Source organism: Meleagris gallopavo, chromosome 21, assembly GCF_000146605.3.
Source record: "Meleagris gallopavo isolate NT-WF06-2002-E0010 breed Aviagen turkey brand Nicholas breeding stock chromosome 21, Turkey_5.1, whole genome shotgun sequence".
Taxonomy (NCBI): Eukaryota; Metazoa; Chordata; class Aves; order Galliformes; family Phasianidae; genus Meleagris; species Meleagris gallopavo.
Window position 1 is genome coordinate 9,416,074 of NC_015031.2, and position 10,074 is coordinate 9,426,147.

At 62.7% G+C, this 10,074-nt stretch overlaps 2 protein-coding genes across 5 annotated transcripts; one reads left to right on the forward strand and one right to left on the reverse strand.

The window, feature by feature from the left end:
* Positions 1–89: 89 nt before the first annotated feature.
* On the forward strand, positions 90–4,640 carry ANKRD13B (ankyrin repeat domain 13B; the record flags this gene model as incomplete). Its single annotated transcript, XM_031556498.1, is given in 15 exon segments — positions 90–264; positions 559–683; positions 760–805; positions 906–1,049; positions 1,120–1,309; positions 1,596–1,662; positions 1,740–1,821; positions 1,885–1,949; positions 2,029–2,159; positions 2,264–2,421; positions 2,530–2,682; positions 2,767–2,927; positions 3,477–3,553; positions 3,642–3,696; positions 3,699–4,640. Coding segments are annotated over 15 exon segments (1,782 nt in total), but the record flags the coding sequence as incomplete, so codon positions are not given.
* Positions 4,641–4,648: 8 nt separating this feature from the next.
* On the reverse strand, positions 4,649–8,849 carry CORO6 (coronin 6). 4 transcript variants are annotated; one of them, XM_031556476.1, is made up of 11 exons: positions 8,632–8,849; positions 8,064–8,186; positions 7,615–7,744; positions 7,066–7,247; positions 6,823–6,942; positions 6,537–6,656; positions 6,129–6,233; positions 5,900–6,045; positions 5,763–5,820; positions 5,424–5,654; positions 4,649–5,175 (listed from the first exon to the last, which is right to left on the reverse strand). In XM_031556476.1, the coding sequence occupies exons 1-11, from the start codon at positions 8,827–8,829 to the stop codon at positions 5,053–5,055; spliced, it is 1,536 nt and encodes a 511-aa protein (XP_031412336.1). In that variant the 5' UTR covers positions 8,830–8,849; the 3' UTR covers positions 4,649–5,052. The 4 variants fall into 4 exon arrangements, with proteins under 4 accessions (XP_031412336.1, XP_010720415.1, XP_003211807.1 ...); XM_010722113.3 differs by lacking the exon at positions 6,823–6,942; XM_003211759.4 differs by lacking the exon at positions 6,537–6,656 and having other exon boundaries at positions 8,632–8,848.
* Positions 8,850–10,074: the final 1,225 nt, after the last annotated feature.

The following is a 10,074-nucleotide window of genomic DNA, read 5'->3' on the forward strand; positions in this document are numbered from 1 at the left end:
CAGAGCCACAGAGGTGGGGGCTTTCCCCCGGCTTGCGGCTGTGTCGGATGGAGATGCGGCTGTGGGAGGGCGTGGGAAGGGAGTTCTAGGTAGCTCGCCCTCCCCTGAGCTCTGGTGCCCCCCACCAGGCCGACATCGAGCAGCTGGACCCCCGAGGACGCACCCCGCTGCACCTGGCCACCACGCTGGGCCACCTGGAGTGCGCCCGGGTGCTGCTGAAGCATGGAGCTGATGTGGGCAAGGAGAATCGCAGCGGCTGGACAGGTGAGCAGGGCTTCCGATGTGGACAACCTGCTCCCCAGGGGGAGCACGTGCTGCACCGCGCCATGCTGCATCCCACTGTGCCATCCCATGCTGTGCTGGACCACACCGTGCCGCATCCCACCGTGCCATCCCATGCTGTGCTGCATCACGTCGTGTTGCACCGCCTTGTGCCATTCCACGCCACGTTGTGCCATATTGAACCACGCCATGCTGTGCCATGCCATGCTGTGCCCTGCTGTGCTGTGCTGTGCCGTGCTGCTCTGCACTGTGCTGCACCGTGCTGTGCCACTGCAGTGCTACAGGAGGCCGTGAGCACCCGTGACCTAGAGTTGGTGCAGCTGGTCCTGCGCTACCGTGACTACCAGAGAGCCATCAAGCGCCTGGCCGGGATCCCCATCCTGCTGGAGAAGCTGCGCAAGGTACCCGGGGCTGGGGGAGCCCTCGGGGTTGGGGGCATCACCTCTGGGCCCCTGCCCACCCCACTGCTCTTGGCAGGCCCAGGACTTCTATGTGGAGATGAAGTGGGAGTTCACCAGCTGGGGTAAGCTCAGGTGGAGTGGGAGCTTCCCAGCGTGCTTGCAGCCCACTGGGAGGCACAGGGTGTCCCCATCCCTGGCTGGGCTATCGCCGTCTCCCCCCAGTGCCACTGGTGTCCAAGATCTGCCCCAGTGACACGTACAAGGTGTGGAAGAGTGGCCAGAACTTGCGGGTGGATACCACGCTGCTGGGCTTTGACCATATGACCTGGCAGCGGGGCAACCGCAGCTTTGTCTTCAGGGGACAAGGTGAGGAGGGGGCTGGGGGATGCTGTGGAGGACCACAGCTGTCCCTGTGTTGAACAACCCCTCCCCACAGACACCAGTGCAGTGGTGATGGAGATTGACCATGACCGGCGAGTGGTCTACTCAGAGACACTGGCCCTGGCCGGCCACGACCAGGAGGTGCTGCTGGCTGCTGTGCAGCCCACAGAGGAGCAGGTGATGGGTCGGCTCACAGCACCCGTCGTCACCACCCAGCTTGATACCAAGAACATCGCCTTTGAAAGGTGGGCAGGGACATTGCTGGTCAATCCTTTGCTCACGTATCTGGCTGTCCAAGTGGGAACATCCATGCCATCTCATCCTATGACATCCCATCTCAACCCAACCCAACTCAACCAATCCCATCCCATTTCACTCCAAGCATTCAAACCCAACCCAACTCAACCAATCTCATTCCATCCCATTCCATTCCATCCCATTCCAACTCATCCCAGCCATTCCCAACCATCTCATCCCAACTCATCCCAACCCATCCCATCCCTCCCTGACAGCATCCCGTGTCGCCTCCAGGAACAAATCTGGGATTCTGGGTTGGAGAAGCGAGAAGACAGAGATGGTGAATGGGTATGAGGCCAAGGTGAGGGGCAGGGGGCTGAGCTGGGATGGGCACAGCTGTTTTTTGGGGAACCTTTGACATTCTCCCTGCTTGGACAGGTCTACGGCGCGTCCAACGTGGAGCTGATCACACGGACGCGGACGGAGCACCTCTCAGACCAGCACAAGGGCAAGAGCAAAGGTAGCGCGTGGGGCGGTGGTGGGCACAGGGCTGCAGTGCTCGGCCTCACACCCCATCTTGCAGGCAGTAAGACCCCACTACAGTCCTTCCTGGGCATCGCCGAGCAGCACGTGGGGCCCAACAATGGGGTGAGTGTGTGAGGGGGGTCCCCATGGATGTGCCACCCCACAGCTGTGCCACCATCACTGCACCGCGCTGTCCCCGCAGACGCTGATCACGCAGACGCTGAGCCACACCAACCCAACTGCCATCACCCCTGAGGAGTACTTCAACCCCAACTTTGAGCTGGGCAACAGGGACATGGGACGGCCCATGGAGCTCACCACCAAGACACAGAAGTGAGGGGGGCGAGCAGGGAGGGAGGAGGGGACCCCAACGACACCGTGCTGCCATCGCGGGGCTCCCGAGGCCCCCATCCTGGCGCCTGTCCCCTCCACTGCAGGTTCAAGGCGAAGCTGTGGCTGTGCGAGGACCACCCGCTGTCCCTCTGTGAGCAGGTGGCCCCCATCATCGACCTGATGGCCATCAGCAACGCGCTCTTCGCCAAGCTGCGCGACTTCATCACTCTGCGCCTCCCGCCCGGCTTCCCCGTCAAGATTGGTATGGGGGATGGCACGGGGAGGGGACCTTTACCAGTCCAGTGGGGCACACAGCCAGCTTCCCTCCCCGCTCTTTATTTCGTTATTCTTTTGTTTTTAATATGGGCAGAAATCCCCATCTTCCACATCCTCAATGCCCGCATCACCTTTGGGAACCTCAATGGGTGCGACGAGCCCGTCAGCTCCCTGCGCAACAGCCCCAGCAGTGAGGCCCCCTCGCCCAGCAGCGATTCCTCCAGCGTCAGCAGCTCCAGCTCCCTGAGTACATGAGGGGGGGGGCGAGGGCATGCGGTGGGTGGGGGACACACCGGCATTGGTGTGCCCAGCCACGCCTGTCTCCCTGCAGCGTCCTGCCGGGCGTGTGAGATGGACCCGGCGCTCTTTGAGGTGCCACGGGGGTACAGTGTGGTGGGCACCCACCAGGATGCTCTGCGGGAGGATGACGACGATTTGCTGCAGTTTGCCATCCAGCAGAGTCTGCTGGAAGCAGGCAGCGAGTACGACCAGGTGGGCACTGTGGTGAGAGCCCCTCCTCATCCTCCTCAGCCAACATGTTTCTCATCCAACAGTCTCAGCCGTCTCATCTCCCTTGGCCTCATCCAACGTTATCTTCATCCTTCTCATCCAGCGTCCTCAGTCTCATCCCCCTCATCCAACATTTTTCTCATCCAGTATCCTTGTCCTCCTCATTCTCATCCTCCTCATCCAATATCCTTCTCATCATTTGAGCATCCTCCTCCTCCTCCTAAATCCTTTCTCCTCATCCAGCTTTTTCCTCATCCTCCTTATCCTCATCCAACATCTTGGTCCTCCTCAATGTCATCCAACATCTTCATCTTCCTCAATGTTGTTCTCATCCAACACCCTCATCTTTTTCATCTTCATACTTCTCATCCTCATCCAACCATCTCTTCATCCCCCCCCGGTCATCAGGATCCCATGAGGAACATCCCATCACATCCCACCACTCCACACTTGCTCCATTCCCCTATGGGCCACACTGGGGCCAAATTTTACTCCCCTCTCTGACCCCTCCTCTCCTCCCCCTTCCTCTAGGTCACCATTTGGGAAGCACTGACCAACAGCAAGCCAGGCACCCACCCCATGTCGCACGAGGGACGCCGGGGAGACAGGTTGGTAAGGTCCGGGGGTGTGGGAGCGGGTCCCATCCCCACGGGTCCCTCCGGGGCACCGGGCTGAGGTCGTGCCGTGCCACCCCAGGACTCCCCAGCACACGGCAGCCCCCAGACCCCCCTCCAGCCCGGCGCCGGGGGCGGCGGGGGGCCCAGCACACTGTTTCCCAGCTACGCGGAGCAGCTGCGCCTGGCCATGGCGCTGTCGGCGCGGGAGCAGGAGGAGGCCGAGCGGCGGACGCGGCAGGAGGAAGAGGAGCTGCAGCGCATCCTGCAGCTCTCCCTGATGGAGAAGTGACCCCCCACCCCCGCTGAGCCCCCCTACACCGACTCGGGGCCTGGGGACATGCGTATGGGGCACGGAGGGGTGTGTGGGGGGACGGCCTGTGCAAAGGACAAATAGGGGGGGCGGCGTCGGCCCCGTAGCCGGGGCAGGGGTGAGTGCTGGGGGGCACTGGGGGTGGCAGGGAACAGGGGGTGCATCCTGCATGCTGCCCCCCCTATCTGACCCCAGGGAGCGGGGGGTCACATTCTTCCCCAGCCATAGGGACACCGTGAGAGCCATGGGGCTCTGTCCCCCCCTTGGCCCCACTGCCCAGGCGCTACCAAGTGCACTTACCCGGGAGCTGCTCTGCCTGCCAACGGGGGGGGGCTCAGCCCCACTGCACCCCCCAGCCCATGTGGGGCTCTATGGCCTCGCCCCGGGCCAAGGAGGCAACCAAGGGGGGACCTGCAAAGGGATGCCCGGTGTCACCCCCTCATCCTGTGCTTGCACCCTCCCTGCCCTGCTCGGATGCCCCCCCCCCAACCATGGCAGCGCTGCACCCCCTCATCCCGGGCACTGCCCCCCCATGCCTGGTAAAACCTTACATCAAATGGTGCTAAACCCTGGGCCCCCACCTCCTCACCCCGGGCTGTTCCTTCTTTGCACACGGGGGGGGACTGCGGGGTTGCCCCCAAAGGGACTTTTCATAGCGGCACCCCCTCCCCCCCACTCCCATGGCACCCCACAAGCAACGTCTGGGCCAGGGCCGGGGGAGCCTGAGCAGCTCTGACCGTGGCCAACACCAATAAATGCTCTGAGAGGAGCCTCTCTGTGCCTGGTTTGGGGGGGATGCAGGCAGGGCTCCCCACAGCAGCCCCACATCCCTGGTAGGGCCACAGGAGACCCAAGCCCTTTATTAATGGGGGGTGCTGGGAGTATGGAGCCCCCCCTGTGAGGGGCTGTGGGGTCAGGGTGGCGTTTGGCACCGTACCCCAGCACTGGGAGGGGGACCAACACCCCCATCCTGGCACCCATGGCTGCCAGGAGGGAGCCCCATGTACCAAAGTCACCAAATGCATTCTGGCATCCTAGGAATAAAATGGGGTAGGGGGGTCCAGAGTCCGACACCCCCTCCCCCCCCCACCAGCTCCTGGGGAAAGAACATGGCTGTGGCCTCCTGCCCGCTGCGGGATGCGGTTTAATGCCGGGCTGGGCGCAGTCCCATGCCCATGCCTCAGTCCGTGCCATTGGTGAACTGGCAGAGTTTGTGCTCCAGAGCGGAGATGCGCTTCTCCTGCGCCTGCACCGTCTCCTTCAGCACCCGGATCTCCTCCAGCACCTCGTCCAGGGCGGTGGTCTGTGGGAGGACACAAAGGGTCGGTGTTGTGCATACAGAACCCCGCCATGGCCATCAGCCCCTGAGGAAGGGGACAGGCTGTGCCACATCCCCAAGGGCCAACGTCCCCATGGGACAACATCTCCATAAGTCAATATCCGCCATGGACCAACATCTCCATGCACCAAGGTTCCCATGGGCCGATGCCCCCCATGGGCCGCTGTCCCTGTAGGGCGGCACGTCCCCTGGGGAGGTGATGGGACACTCACAGAGATGTCGGCATTGGAAGTGGAGTGGCTGCGGCGCGGGCCTGGGGGGGGTTTGCTGTCCAGGATGTTCTTCTTGACCACCTTCAGCTCCCGATTCTTGACGGGGACGTAGCCGTCCCGCAGCGAGATGAGGATGGGCTCCGCGTCCTTCCCTGACAGCCACTCATCCGCCTCCAGGGCCGGCTCAGGGCCCGGTGTGTCAGGGTACAGGTCGTCCTGGAAGAGGTCTGACTGCAGGGACAACGTGGGGGCACAGTGAGATGGGACACTCAACTCTCCCCCTTGAAATCCCATTGTCCCCAAAACCCCACTGTCCTCAAGAGGTGCCCGAGGGCTCACCTTGCGTGGCACCGTCATGACGATGGGCTCACACTTGCGCTCGTGCAGCTTGAAGAACCTGAGTGGGGCAGAGGTGGTTGGGGTCTGGATGGCTCCTCCCATTGCCGTCCCTCTCCCCGGACCCCTCCAGCCCCAACCTGGCAATTTCACACTTGCTGACATCCAGCCCCCTTTTGGGCATGAAGCCCATGCCACGCTGTGGCTCCTTGCTGCTGTAAGTGTTCAGGTAGTGCACGTAGGGCGCCTCGTCCGTGATCTCAAAGTAGCGGATGCTGCTGTCCCCCTGCCGATATGTGGAGGGCTGTCAGCCCCCTGACCTCTCCCCATGGCGGGGGGGGCAGTAAAGCGGGGGGATCCGGGGGTCACCTTTCCACAGAGGTACACAATGCTGGAATCGGCGTCGTAGAAGGGCAGTAGGACCCCATTGCTGGTGTCCATCTCCTGCAGTGCAATGGGCTCCTCGAAGTTTTTCTGCAGGGATGCAGCTGGGGGTGAGCGCCGGGCCCCACCTGCATCAGCCACACCATTCGGCACTGCACACCATAGGGATGGGGACACCCCCAGGACCCCCTGGCATGCCCACACCCCATTCCAGCTTACCTGCACCGCCCTATGGATACCCCCACCCACCTCCCCTACCGCACACCCAGGCACTGCACGGCACACGGGCACAGCACACGGGGAACTCGGCGTCATATTTTGGGGAAGAATGGATTTGGGTTTGGGTTTGGGAAGCCGAGTTCCCGGGAGCATCACTCCATGCGGCCTCGTTACCGGGTCCCACAGCCCCAGCTCCCGCTGGCTCATCCTGGTAAAGCCCGTGGTAAAGATGTGTCCTTCCCGCGTGAAGATGGCCCGCACGGGCCTCAGCCCCTCGTGGGGCGCGAACCTCTCCTGGGGATGGGGGCACAGAGTCAGCGCGTGGCACAGGGATGGGGTGTGAGGGCGCGGATCCATCCCTGCTACAGCTATTGGGTTCCAATGGACGTGGGCGCCGGAGGGTCCTGGGGGGGCACACGGGGTCCTGGGGGGCACAGTGGGTCACAGCGCGGCCCCATACCAGGTCCCAGAGGCCCAGCTGCCGCTCACTCATCTTGCTGAAGCCGGTGGTGAAGATCTTGCCATCGGCCATGAAGATGGCGCGGATGGGCCGGGCGCCGTCGTGCGGTTTGGTTATCTCCTGCGTTGGGCGTTAGCGGGTTAAAGGCAAACACAGAGGGGCGGGGTTAGTGGGGTCGGCCGTTAGCGGGGAGAGGGGAGAGACGCGGGGAGGTGGCAATGGGGACACGCTGGGGACACTCACCGCCACCACCGTCTGCTTGCGCGGGTCGATGACGCGCACCTTCTTGTCCTTGCAGGTGGTGACCAGGAGGCTGCCATTGCGGTTCCAGCCCACGTTGTAGATGAGGTCGGTGTGCATGTCCTCCAGTGCCAGCAGCATCTCCCCGGTGCCCACATTCCAGAGGATAACCAGGTTGTCGCAGCCTGCAGGGGACACCGGGACAGTGTCACCCCACTGGTGACCACTACAGGTTCCCAGTGGGGATTTGAGGTGACTGCTGTTGGTCCCCAGTGGGACTTGGGGTGACCACTGTTGCTCGCTAGGGGGATTTGAGGTGACCACTATCGATCCTCAGTGTGGATTTGGGTGACTACCTTTGGTTCCTTATGGAACTTGGGGTGATCACCATTGGTTCCTTGTGGGAGTTGGAGAGGCCACCGTTGGTCCCCACTGGGATTTGAGGTGACTACTATTGCTTCCCAGTGGGGATTTGGGGTGACTACCATTGACCCCCAGTGGGGATTTGGGGTTAACCACCATTGGTTCCCACGGGACTTGGTTGAGCCCCACCTGCGCTCAGCAGCACGTTGCGGGCTGTGGGGTGCCAGCAGATGATGCCCACGCGCTTGGAGTGCCCCTCCAGCGTCACCACCGGCTCCGTGATGCTGCGCACGGGGACGTAGTCTGGGATCTGCCACACCTGGGGGAGGGACACGGGGATAATTAACCTCAGAGCTGCTCCGATACACATCCTGATGCTGCAGGGAGCACGTGGTGCGGGGGGGATGGGGGGAGCACAGACCCATTGTGCCGCATGTGGCCCCCCCGGTGCTGAGTCGCAGGGAGGGTATATTTAGCATAAAGTGCTGCATCATGGAGCCAGCGGCTGCCGCCAGCAGCACACACACATGGCACTGCCTCTAAAAATAGGTCGGTGACACTTTGCAGGCAGCAAAGCAACGGGAAAGGAGGGGGGGCCCTCCATACGTCCCCCCTCCCCCCCACCGCCCGCCCCTCACCATAACGGTGGTGTCCTCGGAGGCGCTGGCGATGACGTTGTCGTTGTGGGGACACCAGTCGATGTCCAGCACGGGAGCCGTGTGCCCCGTCACCAGCGGGTGGTTCTTGTCCACACGGCCTGTCTGCAACACGGGGAGGGAGGGATGAGCCTGGGACCCCTCCCCTGAGCCCCAGCACGGATACAGCACGGAGGGAGCCATGGGGAAACTGAGGCACTGAGCCTCATGGGGATGCAGAGGGCAGCAATGTGGCTGGGGATGGGTTGCTCTGTACCCCCTATGGTGGGGGGGCCCAGTCCCTGTGTTGGGGTGGGTGCACACACAAACACACACACACACAGGGATTTGGGGCTGGGGAGAAAGTGGACGGAGGGTTCCTATGTCACTGCAGTTGTCCCCAGGATATGTGCCAGTAACTCCCCCAGGGTCCTTGAGCCATCCACAGATTGGGGATATGGGGGCAGAGATGCAGAGCCATCACCACATCCCACGCCCAGAGCAGAGCCCATCATCACATCCCACACCCCCTACCACCCATGGGGGGACCCGTCCCAACGCCTCCGCTCACCTTGGACAGGGGCAGGACCATGAAGGCCCCCCCGCCACCCGACTCCACAATGATGGCCAGGAATTTGGGGTTGACGGCGCAGAAGGAGCTGTCCCACGTCACCTTGGAGACACGGATGTCCTCATACATCTGGTCGGCCTTCACTGGCTGCCCAAAGACGTGACGGAACTTGCTCTGGCGCACCACGCGGCGGCTCATGGCTGTGGGGGCACAGGTCAGGACGTGGAGCCCCCCAGTAGGGCACAGGGACCTCAACACCCACAGATCTTGTGCTGCGAGGGATCCCCCATCCAGGTTTGGAGGGAGCGTGGGGATGTGGTGATGGCGTGGGATGGAGATGGAACCTGGTGCGGTCCTGGCCCCACAGAAAGGACCTGGAGCAGCTGTGGGTGCTGGGGTGGGTGTTGGGCACCAGCATTCCATGGCATAGTGCTGTCTGTCTGCTTTGTGGTGGGGATACGGCTGTGCTGTGCACCAAGGCTGTGCTATGCCCTATGGCTGTGCCATGTCACATAGGTGTGCCATGCCCTATGGCTGTGTCTTGCCCTATGGCTGTGCCATCCCCCATGGCTGTGCCATGCACTATGGCTGTGCCATGTCCCATAGGTGTGCCATGCCCTATGGCTGTGCCATCCCCCATGGCTGTGCCATGTCCCATAGGTGTGCCATGCCTTATGCCCGTGCCACCCCCATGGTTGTGTCATGTCCTATGTCCATCCCATCCCCATGGCTGTGCCCTGCCCTGTGGCCATCACTGGAGCTGACCCATATGTAGTGACAGTGGGAAAGCGGGGCTGCAAAAAGCTCTGGGGGAGGATTAGGAGGTGCCATGCATTGGGTCGCAGCTCATCCCCATGTGTCCCCTCGTGTCCCATCCGATAGCAGTGATCTGAGGTCTCCCACCTGGGTCACACCTCCCCAGTGCTTGGGGACTCAGAACACCAGAGCTTTGGGCAGCACAGCCACACGGCCCCATGTGCAGAGGGAGTGGAGAGGAGCCTGGAGCTCTGCACAGCACTGGGGGGGGTCTAATTGGGGTTACCCATGCCCCCATCACCCGGGCCCCTGCCAGGTGTGCACTGACCCTCCTGGAGACCCCAATGTCACTCCCAGTGCTGCAGCTCTGCAGTGCCCGTGGGATGGTGACCCCACAACCCCACAGTGCCCTTTGGGGTCAGTCGGCATCACAGCCTGGCGCAGCACAGCGCGTCCCTGCAGGTTTGTGCCCCTTTGGCACTGCCCAGGAGTTGGTGGGTCCCCGAAGTGGTGTCACCACCAGGACAAGGCCCTCAGTGCTGGGGGACAGCGAGGAGCTGCGTGGGGATGTCCTGCAGAACCCATCTGGCACAAGGGGAGCACAGCTGGGAGTGCGGATGGGGACAGGGAAGGGATGAGGGGCTGCCTGGGGGGCGAGGGGCAGCTGGGGGCAGCGAGGGGCAGGTG